Source organism: Haematobia irritans, chromosome 3 (assembly GCF_050003625.1).
Source record: "Haematobia irritans isolate KBUSLIRL chromosome 3, ASM5000362v1, whole genome shotgun sequence".
In the NCBI taxonomy this organism is placed as follows: domain Eukaryota; kingdom Metazoa; phylum Arthropoda; class Insecta; order Diptera; family Muscidae; genus Haematobia; species Haematobia irritans.
In genome coordinates this window covers 211,055,362-211,069,106 of record NC_134399.1, presented here as the reverse complement: position 1 = coordinate 211,069,106, position 13,745 = coordinate 211,055,362, and the positions used below count along the sequence as shown (strand labels likewise).

Genomic DNA, 13,745 nt, shown 5'->3' with positions numbered 1-13,745 from the left:
AGAACAAATCTAAACGACTTGTTGTTGTAAACATATCTTCTATTGATATTTGGATAAATTAATTATTAGATTTGTTCACTCTTGGAAGCAAGAACGAATTCTATATGGGAATGATAACAAACTTATAATATGGACGGCACATTACTCCCGTAAGGAAAAACTCTCCACTTGGAACAGCAAATACTGGCTTAACATCTTCCCATATTCGGAATTGTAAATCTCAAAATTTTCGTTTAAGGTGGATATTAAGATCGAGTTTAGCCGCTAAAATCGCCATTTTTTACGATTACCTTTTTTAATTAATCCACTTTAAGGAAAACAAACTTGTTGAAAATTTGCTTTGGGCTATTCCCCATCGAGTTTAATGTATGTATAATTTTATGCCATTTGTTACTGACTTAGTTTTCACTTTAGGTTGATAAATCCCCGGTCTGACACATAGATGGCGTCGCTAGTATTAAATGCATACTACTTTTATATAGTACCAACCTTCAAATGATTCGTGTCAAAATTTGACGTCTGTAAGTCAATTAGATTGTGAGATAGAGCGTCTTTTGTGAAGCAACTTTTGTTATTGTGAAAAACGGTAGCTTTATACTCGTGCAAAAAGGCAATAGGGAAAAAGTGGGGACTAAAACCAAAAATTGTACATTGGCTATACACGGCAGTGGTTAGTCCTATAATGCTATATGGTGTTGTAGTCTGGTGGCCGGCACTTCACCAGCCGACAAGTTTAGACAAAGTTCAGCGTATGGCGTGCTTGTGTATCTCAGGTGCATTCAGCAAGACAGGAACAAACTCCCTTAATGTCATACTGAATCTATTGCCTTTAGACATTTTGGCCAAACAGTCAGCTGCAACAACGGCTGTGCGGTTGCGCGAGCTATCGCTGTGGTCGGAAAAAAGTTACGGTCACAGTTCGGTCCTCAAAATAATGCCAGATGTGCCTAACGTAGTGGATTACACTTTGGCGAGCCCACTTTTCGACAAAAAGTTTGAGACTCTAATTCCCAACAGTGAGGCGTGGTGTACACGGACCCCGGGGAATAAAAGATATATAGATTTCTACACTGATGGCTCCAAATTGGATGGCCAAGTGGGTTTCGGAGTATATTCTAAAGATCTGGAACTTCGAATAGCGAAAAGATTACCTGATCACTGTAGTGTTTTTCAGGCTGAAATATTAGCAATAAGAGAGGTGGCGAATTGGCTGAGAAGTAATGTTCCAAAAAATGTGGGCATTAATATATACTCAGACAGTCAACCTGCAATAAAATCCTTGGACTCTGTGTTCCTCAACTCGAAAACGGCCATCGATTGCCGCAAATCTCTCAATGAGATGCCTGAGCAGTACAATATTCACCTAATATGGGTGCCTGGCCATAGGAACATACCGGGGAACTGCGAAGCGGATGAGTTGGCAAGGCTAGGGACTACCTTACATATTCCAGGGGAACTAGAATTTGTTGGTATGCCCCTAGCTACCTGCAAGCTCATGCTGCGTGAGAAGGCTGTTATGATGGCAAATGTTCGATGGGAGAATTGCAAGGGTTGTAACGACACCAAGCAAATATGGCCCCATTTCAACTTAAACCGCACACTAGATATGCTAATGTTCTCGAGACGTCAGATATCACTCCTGATATCTGCTATAACGGGTCGCTGCCTGATAGGAGATTTTGCAAAAACTATTGGCGCGAAGTATAATGACTATTGTATGAGCTGTCATGACGCGGAGGAAAAAGAATCAATTAAACACCTCTTGTGTGAGTGTCCTGCATTTTGTGTAAAGCGCAAGCAACTTTTAGGAGCATATAGCTTCAGATTACTGGCGGATCTGGAAAACGTTAACTTAAGCAGTCTGCTAATATTTTTGGAACAATCTGGTTGGTTCAACAAAGAAAAATAATCAAGAAGGTTCAGCGGTTAAAACTAGAAGTGCCCATATGTAATAGGTACTTTTAGTTAATGTGGTATCACAATGGACTGAATAGTCTAAGTGAGCCTGAATCTTAATCGGGCTGCCACTTTAACCTAACCTAACCTAACCTATTGTGAAAAAAATGGGAAAAAAGGAATTTCGTGTTTTGATAATATACTGTTTTCTGAAGGGAAAAATACGGTGGAAGCAAAAACTTGGCTTGATAATGAGTTTCCGGACTCTGGCCCAATAATTGATTGGTATGCAAAATTCAAGCGGGGCAAAATGAGCACGGAGGACGGTGAACGCAGTGGACGCCCGAAAGAGGTGGTTACCGACGAAAACATCAAAAAATCCACAAAATGATTTTGAATGACCGTGAAATGAAACGAGATAGCAGAGGCCATAAAGATATCAAAGGAACATGTTGGTCATATCATTCATCAATATTTGGATATGCGGAAGCTCTGTGCAAAATGGGTGCCGCGCGAGTTCACATTTGACCAAAAACAACAACATGTTGATGATTCTGAGCGGTGTTTGCAGCTGTTAACTCGTAATACACCCGAGTTTTTCCGTCGATATGTGACAATGGATAAAACGTGGCTCCATCACTACACTCCTGAGTCCAATCGACAGTCGGCTGAGTGGACAGCGACCGGTGAACCGTCCCCGAAGCGTGGAAAGACTAAAAGTCCGCTGGCAAAGTAATGGCCTCTGTTTTTTGGGATGCGCATGGAATAATTTTTATCGATTATCTTGAGAAGGGAAAAACCATCATGAAGGTCGAAATCGCGGCAAAACGGCCCCATATGAAGAAGAAAAAAGTGTTCTTCCACCAAGACAACGCACCGTGCCACAAGTCATTTAGAACGATGGCAAAAATTCATGAATTGGGCTTCGAATTGCTTCCCCACCCACCGATTCTCCAGATCTGGCCCCCAGCGACTTTTTCTTGTTCTCAGACCTCAAAAGGATGCTCGCAGGGAAAAAATTTGGCTGCAATGAATAGGTGATCGCCGAAACTGAGGCTTATTTTGAGGCAAAACCGAAGGAGGAAGCATACCAAAATGGTATCAAAAAATTGGAAGGTCGTTATAATCGTTGTATCGCTCTTGAAGGGAACTATGTTGAATAATAAAAACGAATTTTGACAAAAAAATGTATTTTTCTTTGTTAGACCGGGGACTTATCAGCCAACCTGTTAATACCCATCTTTACCTATATTTTCTTAGCCCAAAAACATACAAACTTAAAATTTGACAAAATAGTTCTTTTTAATGGGAAGTTTGGGTCGAAATCGTATTGAAGTCCGAGAGTACCAAGATTGTTTTGTTAAAAGGGAAATAAATACTTGCGAATTCCGATTCCGAATATCGGAACATGGGGGATATAAGATAGGAAATATAGGACTTTCTTATGTATCCATTTTATAATCCGAAACTGCCAACAAGTGTTCGTGTCCATGGCAAACAATTTTTCTGTAGGTGCTTGGAGAATCAGATGTGATAATTAAGATCATGTGGACTTGACTCCAACTTTATCCGATTATCGTGGAAGTTTGTTTTTACATAATTGATTCCATTATCCGAATCTAGATAAATGTTTTGTGCGAAACGCGAACATAGTACTGACCTTAAGACAAACTGTAAAGGTCAGTATCACCATAATGTGAAACACCGTATGGACTCGACTCTTAGAAGAAGGTCCCTTTTCATTTAGTTAAATACAAATTCGGGCAGCACTAATTGACATGACAAAAGTTCACTGCTTGTATCACAAAAACTCAATAGTCTAAGTGGGCCGAAAAATGTAAAAAGTGGCTGCCACTATACCTAACCATAAATTATGGCCTTCAAGTTAAATATGAAAATTCCTTATTCCTAGCTTTAGTCAACGGGATATAAAAAACAAACAAAACTTCAATATCCTTTAAAAAAATATTTCACCAGACGTTGGATTTAAAATCTAAAGTGGTTGGGTTAGCCTAAACTAATTAATGCATATCAATCAAATCGTCTGGTGGAAAAAAATTTGCTTGTCTAAGGTGACTTTCATCTTCCGCATTGGCAAAGAAAAGCGGGGAATCCCCTAGCAAAGTATCCTACAGAAATCAATGGATGTGGATTGTTCAATTGCTTCTCTACGAACTATTGGAATAGACTAAGATTTTGTATGTATGTTTATTGGTCAACATTTTTATAAAACATTAATATTTGTTGTCGGAGAACAATAGACTATAAAGTGAAAAATAATCCATAACATATGCATTATGCAAGCCACAATATACTGTTATAAAATGTTCATCTATTCTTTCTTCGAATGAGACAAGTTCGCCTATTCTATGTTCCAGGAAATTTTGGTAATCGTGCTTCATGGCCAATATTATGGGAACATTCCTCTGTTCATAATTGCTCTTTAGTTCTAATAGTTTGATATCCAATTCGATTAACTTTTTCAAAACTTCAGTTAATAGTTGTAATATTGAATCCAGTTGAATTTTCAGACAAGATATTTTCATCTGCAATTCTATTGAAGTATAGCTAACGGAATTCTCTTTAGATTTTAAATCCAATGTCTCTTGAAATATTTCCTCAAGGATATTGAAGTGTTTTTTGATTTTCATATCCCTTTGACGAAGGTAAGCCATAAAATAGCTATAAAAAAAATAATAAAAATTTTCTTTTTAACTTGTTTTTAATTTGGTGAACTTTCCAAATGTACCTTTTCATTGCCATAATTTATGATAAAAATTATACAATTCGTGCACCAATGTTACTGTCTGCTGATGAACTAACGAAGACTTTATTTTAAAGAACTTAAAAAAAAGTAGCTTCAACTGGCGAACACATCCAACAACAAAATATGATCGTTGGACATTTTATGATTTGCTCATATTTGTTGCAGATTTCATTATAACTTGATGGGGAATAGCCCAAAGCAAATTTTCACAAAGTTTTTATTCCTTAAAATGGATTATTAAAGAAAAATAATCGTAAAAAAAATGACGATTTTAACTGCTAAACTGGATCTTAATACCCACCTTTAAAATGGGTTATTAAAGAAAAGTAGTCGTGAAAAAATGCCGCTTTTAGCGGCTAAATTTTAATAATAAAATCTGCAACAAATATGTATAATTTTATGCCTTTTTTTTACTGATTTAGTTTTCACTTTATTTTTATTTTATTTATTTAACTCATTTTACAACCAAGCCGAAATGGCCATATACGGTTACAGGGATACTCAAAATAAAGAATTACATTAAATTTACTTAAAAAAATATATAAAAATAATTAGGACTACAATCAAGGATTGCAAAAACTTAACATATAATTACACCTTAATACTAAGTATATATCGTACTTCTTACTATATGTAGACTACGTTACAAAAACAATTTGATATATAAATATAAAAATTTAGGAATTGATTACTACTCTCAAATGCCTACTACGCAGGTTATTTACCAAAAGGTTTAATTATATGCAACTAAAAATTTAATATTTTAAATAATATATATTTTTATGTTAACAATTTTTAATCCTCGAACTTATATATTTGAGTTATTTTATATTTGATTTCTAATTTTTGTTTTATATTTAATAAAAACTAACTAGGACTGCATAAACTTGACATATAGTTACACCTTAATACTAAGTATATATCTTAGGTTAAACAGCGTTGGGAACTACAATATGTAGACTACGTTACAAAAACAATTTGATATATGTATATAAAAAAACAAAAAAAAAAAAAAATATTGATAATTAGGAATTGATTACTACTCGCAAATGCCTACTTACAAAGGTTGTACTATAAATATTGTTATATTATTTGCTAGACTTGTTTTTTTATTTTATTTATTTATTTATTTTATTATTTTTATTATTTTTGTTTTTTTTTTTAATATATTGTTTTTTATTTTTTTATTTATTTTTTTGGCAATATCATGTAAACTTGTGCAATTAATGCTGCTCACTTAAACAATACTAATCAAAAATTCTTTTGCGAAATGTATTCAAGGATAAATGAAAGCATTTTAAGGGAAGTTGCAAAACATTGAATGCACGCGCTACCCTAACCTGAAATGATCGCTCTAGGATAGGAGTAAGCAATGGTAAACGAAGTTGTGGGTTTCTGACCTATCTACAAAATTGGAATAATTCAATCAAAAAAGCAGGTTAAGTTTAAAGGTGAGTATTAAGTTTGAGTTTAGCCGCTAAAATCGCTAAAGTGAAAACTAAATCAGTGAGAAAAAGGCATAATATTATACAAATTTGTTGCAAATTTTTAAAATGGATTATTAAAGAAAAGTAATCGTGAAAAAATGAAGATTTTAGCGGCTAAAGGTGAGTACTATGTTCGGTTTTTTCACCAAAACACAAAATTAAAAGTACAATTATATTTATGAAGACGATTATATTTTGATCAAGTCTTGCCAAATAATGGATGGAAAAGATCCAAGGAATTGATTGCAAATAATATTATATTTCTAAATTAATTAATTAAAAAAAGTAACCATGAAAACAAACTGGTTTTCAGCTTGAAAACTGAACATAGTACTCAGCTTAAAGGTGGGTATTAAGTTTGAGTTTAGCCGCTAAAATCGCCATTTTTTCACGATTACTTTTCTTAATTAATCCACTTTAAGGAATACAAACTTCGTGAAAATTTACTTTGGGCTATTCCCCATCTAGTTATAATAAAATTTGCAACAAATATGTATAATTTTATGCCATTTTTTTACTGACTTACTTTTCACTATAGCAATTTTAGCGTCTAAACTCCAACTTAATACCCATTTAGTTTTCACTTTAGTGAAAAGCGTCATAAAATAATACATATTTGTCGCAGATTTCATTATAACTTGATGGGGATTATCCCAAAGCAAATTTTCACAAAGGATGTATTCCTTAAAATGGATTATTAAAGGAAAGTAATCGTGAAAAAATGACGATTTTAGCGGCTAAAGGTGGGTATTAAGTTCGAGTTTAGCCGCTAAAAACGTCATTTTTTCACGATTACTTTTCTTTAATAATCTATTTTAAGGAATACAAACTTTGTGAAAATTTGCTTTGGGCTTTTCCCCATCAAGTTATAATAAAATTTGCAACAAATATGTCTAATTTCATGCATTTTTCTTATTGATTTAGTTTTCACTTTAGCGATTTTAGCGGCTAAACTCGAACTTAATACTCACCTTAAAGGTCAGTAAAAAAAGTAATAAAATTATACATATGTGTTGCAGATTTCATTATAAATTGATGGGGAATATCCCAAAGCAAATTTTCACAAAGTTTGTATCCCATAAAATGGATTATTAAAGAAAAGTAATCTTGAAAAAATGACGATTTTAGCGGCTACCCACCTTTAAGGTGGGTATTAAGTTCGAATTTAGCCGCTATAATCGTCTTTTTTCACTAAAGGTGAGTATTAAGTTCGAGTTTAGCCGCTAAAATCGCGAAAGTGAAAACTAAATAAGTAAGAAAAATGCATGAAATTATACTTATTTGTTGCATATTTTATTATAACTTGATAGAGAAAAGCCCAAAGCAAACTTTCACAAAGTTTGTATTCCTTAAAACGGATTATTAAAGAAAATTAATCGTGAAAAAATGACGTTTTTAGCGGCTAATCTCGAACTTAATACCCACCTTAAAGTGAAAACTAAATCAATAAAAAAGGTATAAAATTAAACATATTTGTTGCAGATTTTATTATAACTTGATGGGGAATAGCCCGAACTTATAATGAAGTTATAATGAAATCTGCAACAAATATGTATAATTTAATGCCTTTTTTACTAATTTAGTTTTCACTTTAGTGAAAAAATGACGATTTTAGCGGCTAAACTCGAACTGTGATAGCAATGAGGATGAAATGGAACTTTGAAATGCTGCCAGGGTTACTAAGTTCAAAATTATAGCGGTAAAATAGCTTTGTTTTCACTGTAACTTTTCATTAATAATTCATTTAAAAGAAATAAACTTTTTGTTGTTAATGTGGGTATTAAGTTTGGCCGCTAAAATCGTACTTTTTCACGATTACTTTTCTTTAAAGGTGGGTATTAAGTTCGACTTTAGCCGCATTTTTTCACTAAAGTGAAAACTAAATCAGTAAAAAAAGGCATAAAATTATACAAATTTGTTGCAGATGTTATTATAACTTGATGGGGAATAGCTCAAATCAAGTTTTCACAAAGTTTGTATTCCTTAAAATGTGTTATTAAAGAAAAGTAATCGTGAAAAATGGCGATTTTAGCCGCTAAACCCGAAGTTAATACTCACCTTAAAACTTCATAGTAATCGCGAAAATAAAGTGATTTTCAATTCGAAAATCGAACATAGTACCCCGGCCTTTAACGAGAGTACTATGTTCGGTTTTTGCGCTGAAAAAGCTTCTTGTTTTCGTGGTTACTTGTTTGAATCACGATTTGATAAAAATATAATGGTCGATATATATTTTTGTTTGTATTTATAATTTTGAGTTTTGGATGAAACATCGAAAATAACAGCCTGTTTCTGTATGTCGAACGAGCTCTATCGATCGACTGAAATGCAAAGAAACAGCTGATTTTTGGTTATAAATTCAGCTGTTTGTCTCCATTTCAGTCGATCGATAGAGCTCGTTTGACATACAGAAACAGGCTGTAAATTAATAAATAAAACAAATAGAGGAGGTGTGTAATGCCCTGTGGCAGCCCCGAACTTGCTGACATCTGAGAAAGAACGAGATGGCAACCCCTCAACCGGCAGACGAAGACGAAAACAATTACTAGTTGCTCCAAGTTGTTCAGCCTTAATCTGTAGACTTTTTAATAAAAGAAATTCAATTCATTGTCGCACAAATGTATGTTAAATAGTTGTTAAGTGAAACGGAAGTCTTTCATTTACACAAACAACTATAGCCCCTTCCATATTAAACTTTTGGCGATTTTTTGGAGAATCTACATAAAAACATGGCAACGCCAATAAACACAGGAAAAAATGCCCAAACTTTTTAAGTTTGAGGATAACTTGAATTTTATTCTACTGCATTGAGAAAATGTTTGAAAGCGTGTTGAATATAAGTAAATTTCTAGGGCGTGTTTTTATTTTGTTGATTCCAACCACACAACCGCCACAATATTAATCGATTATTTTGTGAACTAAACCCTATTATCATCGATTTTAAGAATAGAGAGGACGACTGCACTGTTGTAAATCGATTATCGATCACAGTCGTTGTTAATTTACGATTTCATTTCAATGGAAGGAAATTGAATATCGTGTAAAAGAAGGGATTGTTTTAAACTACTAACATTTATACAAGTAATTAATGAAAAGTTCAATGTACTAAAATCACATTTAATAGTTTTTTGTGCAAATAATTCCATTAATATGTATTGAACATCGGCAAGGAAATCAATAAACCCAAAGTAATAAAGAAAGAAAAATGGATTTAGGAGTCCCCCCAGCGCAAAAAAAAAATAATTTCAATGGTTTTGTGAAGTGGCGATGAAGGAAGAAAAATAATTACACGACGAAGAGCTAGATTATTATTGATGTTTGTGAATGAACAAATTACTCATAAGCGTGTAAAATAAACAATATCGAAATAAAATAAAAAACACATACAGTTTGCAAAATAATTAAATGCAAACAAAATTTAATTGAAACAAGTGAGTGAAGCCAACAAAAGAGGAAAAAAAGTAGAAAAAAATTGATGAAGAAGAAACTCACATTAAAATATTTGGTTTGTGTTGTAATTATGAGAGTGTGTGTGTGCGAGAGTGTTTTATTTGGTGCCTTTTTTATTGAATTTTACGCCGCATCCTCTTTGCCCTTCAATCATCCTCTTTTAACGGAAACTTTTTTGTTTGCCGCATTAGCAGCGCTAGGCTGAAAGAAGCATTCATTGAAATTCAACCCCAAAAAGCGATGGAAAAAACAAACACCAACAACGGCCAACAACAGCAGCCACAGCCATAACAAGACGGCCAACAGCAACAACAACAACAGCACAACTAGAATGAGCAGAAGCATTTTCAATAAATGAAATTTACCCACCACCCCGTACCCCGCCGAGAGCTCCAAAACTCTCAATGAAAATAAAACAGATTTGTTATTTTCTTCGTAGTTTGTTTGTGTGTGCAACTTGCAGCAAGTGGTGTATAAGTGCAAGCGAGTGGGCATTAGTGTGTGCGAACGAAACAGACAATAAGTTGTTTGGTTAGTTGTTGGTGGTGTAGACGCGAGAAGACGAACAACAACAAATACAAAAACATCCCAGCCAAACCATCAACACAAAAGGAAAACGAATTAAGAAATCAAGTAAAAAAGGATGAAAGAAAGAAAACAAAAAAATAAATAAGTGAAAAAGTATGCAAGAGAGGTGAGAAAAAATAAAAAGCAGATTAAGGCAAAACATAAGGGATTGACGAATAAAAATAAACCCAAGAAATAACACAGGTGAATGAGAAAGAATACTTGAAATACTAAAGCTAAAAATACGATTTGCCGTCCACAGTTGCATTTCGGTGGTAGTAGAAAAAGACGGCTTAATTAGCTAGTGTTGTTTTAAATTCTCCATGGTCGCATGTAAGATTTTGATTTTTATCATAATTAACGAATTCTTGTGCAGGATGGCTTAGGCCCATTTTATAGTTAATATTTCTAAGGAAGAGAATAATTACTACGTTTATATGTAAATCTCGCTAAAGTGAAAACTAAATCAGTAAAAAAGGCAAAAATTATACATATTTGTTGCAAATTTTATTATAATTTAATGGGGAAGCAAATTTTTAAAGTGGATTAATTAAGAACAGTAATCGTGAAAAAATGACGATTTTAGCGGCTAAACTCGAACTTAATACCCACCTTTACGTTGAATAGCCAATTCAAAATATTGCGAATCTAAGGAAACTATTTGCGAAATAATTTTGACATCGTTTTTTTTTTTCCTAATTTAAGGTGAGTACTAAGTTCGAGTTTAGCCGCTAAAGTGAAAACTAAATCAGCAAAAAAGTCATAAAATTATACATATTTTTTTGCAAATTTCATTATAACTTAATGGGGAATAGCCCAAAGCAAATTTTCACAAAGTTTGTATTCCTTATAATGGATTACTAAAGAAAAGTAATCGTGAAAAAATAGCTTTGGCTAAGCAAATTTTCTCAAAGTTTGTATTCCTTAAAATGGATTATTAAAGAAAAGTTTCGCGTTCGAGTTTAGCAGCTAAAATAGCTAACCTTAAATCCTTTTTATTCAGATAACAAATTCATAATCCTCCATGTTCATCAGAGAATGAGAACAACCGATTTTTGTAGGCGGAGGCTGCACTGTGATATCGGCGGGTTAAGTTTCGCGGTTATTCCCGCAAACATTTATAACAGTTTAAAATGTAATTTTGATTTTAAGGTTGGTCTTATCTCAATGGTTCGGATGCATTTAGAGTGATATTTTAACGAGTATTTGACAACTGCCGAGTAAAAATGTGTGTGTCGACTCCTAAATATGCAGATAGGCATTGCTAATAATGTACTTTGAATTTATCCATTTAAATACTATTGTTGAACCAGCCGAATTATTCGCAAATCTTAGCAGATGTTTGATAGTTCTCTACTCCTAAAGCTTAGCACTAAATTCGTTTCTGCGAAAGATGAAAGTCAGCCTTTATCTCCGTGAATATGGTCCCAAACACAGGGTTGTTAACTTATTAGTCTGAACTAATTCATGCAAATTTTTTGGTGCTAAAATTGCCAAATTTGCATCCACATGTGTTCGAGAAAAACTCCGAACAAAATTTCGTAGTTAAGCCTTGTACCAAGATCACGATTTCACAATAAAATCTATTGTACTCCATATAAAAGTGGTTTCCGCGGAATAAAGGCCGGTATTAAGTTCGGCATCGTGGTGCAATAGTTAGCATGCCTGCCTTACATACAAAGCGTCGTGTATTCAATCCCTGCTTCGACCGAACACCAAAAAGTTTTTCAGCGGTGTATGATGTAATGCTGGCGATATTACCAAATTTCTCTAAGCGGTTTCACTGCAATGTGAAACGCCGTTCGGACTCGCCTATAAAAAGGAGTTCCCGGGTCATTGAGCCAAATATGGAATCGGGCAGCACTCAGTGATAAGAGAGAAGTTCACCACTGTAGAATCACAATGCACTAAATGACCTAAGTGAGCGTGAAATATCGGGCTGTCACTATACCTATCCTAACCTAACTGCTGAAATCGAAAACAAACTTCTTAAACCGAAATTGAAAATTTTATTAGAATTTAATGAATGCGGACTTAATACCAGCCTTTATTCCCCGCTAAATTTTTTATATGGAGTATAAAATTTTCGTGCCTAATGAGAACGTAATTCTTATACTAAAACTAATGTACCGTGTCGCCGCTTTATCTACAATAATCATTGTCAGTGTACGTGATATTACGTTCATCGTTTTTGCCGCTTACAGGGGGTACTATTTTCGGTTTTCGTGTTGGAATGAATTTTCGCAATTACTTTTCCTTAAATAATCAAAATTATAAATGAAAACAAACATATTCCAGTAAAGTCTCACCGAAATCTAGAGGAACAAGATCGATGATGATGATATATTGAAATGTTTTAATAAAGTAACCGCGGAAATTTCAACGAGAAAAGCGAACATAGTATTGAACTTCAAACATTTTTTGGCCAATGGAAAAATGCCACAATTTAATAAATATCGCTAAATTTGCAAATGAAATCAGGGACTGCTTTTTTTTGTTAAACTTACCGCTATAATCAATAATAAATCAGTAAGATAAGTATGAAATTATACCTCTTTGATGCAATTTTTATTATAGATTGATGGGGAATAGCCCAAAGCAACTATTCATAAAGTTTATATTCTTTAAACTGGATTATTGAAGAAAAGTAATCAGTGGTTATTTTAGGGTCTAAACTGGAACTTAATACCCACGTTTAAGGGGAGTACTAAATTGGAGTTTAGTCGCTAAAATCAAAACTAAATAAGAAAGAAAAGTATTACATTTTTTATGGAAATTTAAAAAAAAATTGATGACGAATAGCCCAAAGCAACTTTTATAAAATTTATATTATTTAAAATTGATTACTAAAGAAAAGTAATCGTAAAAACTCGAACTTAATAACCACCTTTAAGGTGGGTATTAAGTTCGAGCTTAGCCGCTAAAGGTAAGTACTATGTTCGCTTCTCGAGTTGAAATTTTCACGGTTACTTTATTAAAACAGTTCAATATAAAGCAGATAAATTAACTCAATTGATGTGGAGTTTCTTGTTCCTCCAGATTTCGACATGACTTTACCGGAATATGTTTGTTTTCATTTATAATTTTGATTATTTCAGGAAAAGTAATCGCGAAATTAAAGTTTTTAACACGAAACCCGAACATAGTACTCATATTAAAAACGAAATTATATCAGTAAAAAAAGCAGTATAAAATTGTACCTCTTTGATGCAAATTTTAATAAAATTTGAGAGGAATAGCCTAAATCGAATTTTTATTAAATTTGTATTCCTTAAAAAGGATTATTAATGAAAAGTAATCGTGCAAAAGTGGCGATTTTAGCGGTTAAACTCGAACTTAATACCCACCTTTATAAAAAAATAGGTTGAAAATATCACTTCTATGACAAAAAGTAACCATTTTTCTACTACCAACTTTATGCAACCCTGATGGTACGAATCAAAAATTGCAACTCTATAAAGATTGTGCAATTTTTGTTTATAAACGATAAAGCACAAAACAAACAGGAAAACAAAGGAAACACCGAATTTCACATAGAGTGAAGAACGAGTTACCGACGACAGCGACGACGTCGGACG

At 33.4% G+C, this 13,745-nt stretch overlaps 1 protein-coding gene across 1 annotated transcript; it reads right to left on the bottom strand.

Moving 5' to 3' along the window:
- Positions 1 to 4,090: 4,090 nt before the first annotated feature.
- LOC142229553 (uncharacterized) lies at positions 4,091 to 4,782 on the bottom strand. The gene is made up of 2 exons (XM_075300119.1): positions 4,646 to 4,782; positions 4,091 to 4,578 (listed from the first exon to the last, which is right to left on the bottom strand). The coding sequence occupies exons 1-2, from the start codon at positions 4,657 to 4,659 to the stop codon at positions 4,131 to 4,133; spliced, it is 462 nt and encodes a 153-aa protein (XP_075156234.1). The 5' UTR covers positions 4,660 to 4,782; the 3' UTR covers positions 4,091 to 4,130.
- Positions 4,783 to 13,745: the final 8,963 nt, after the last annotated feature.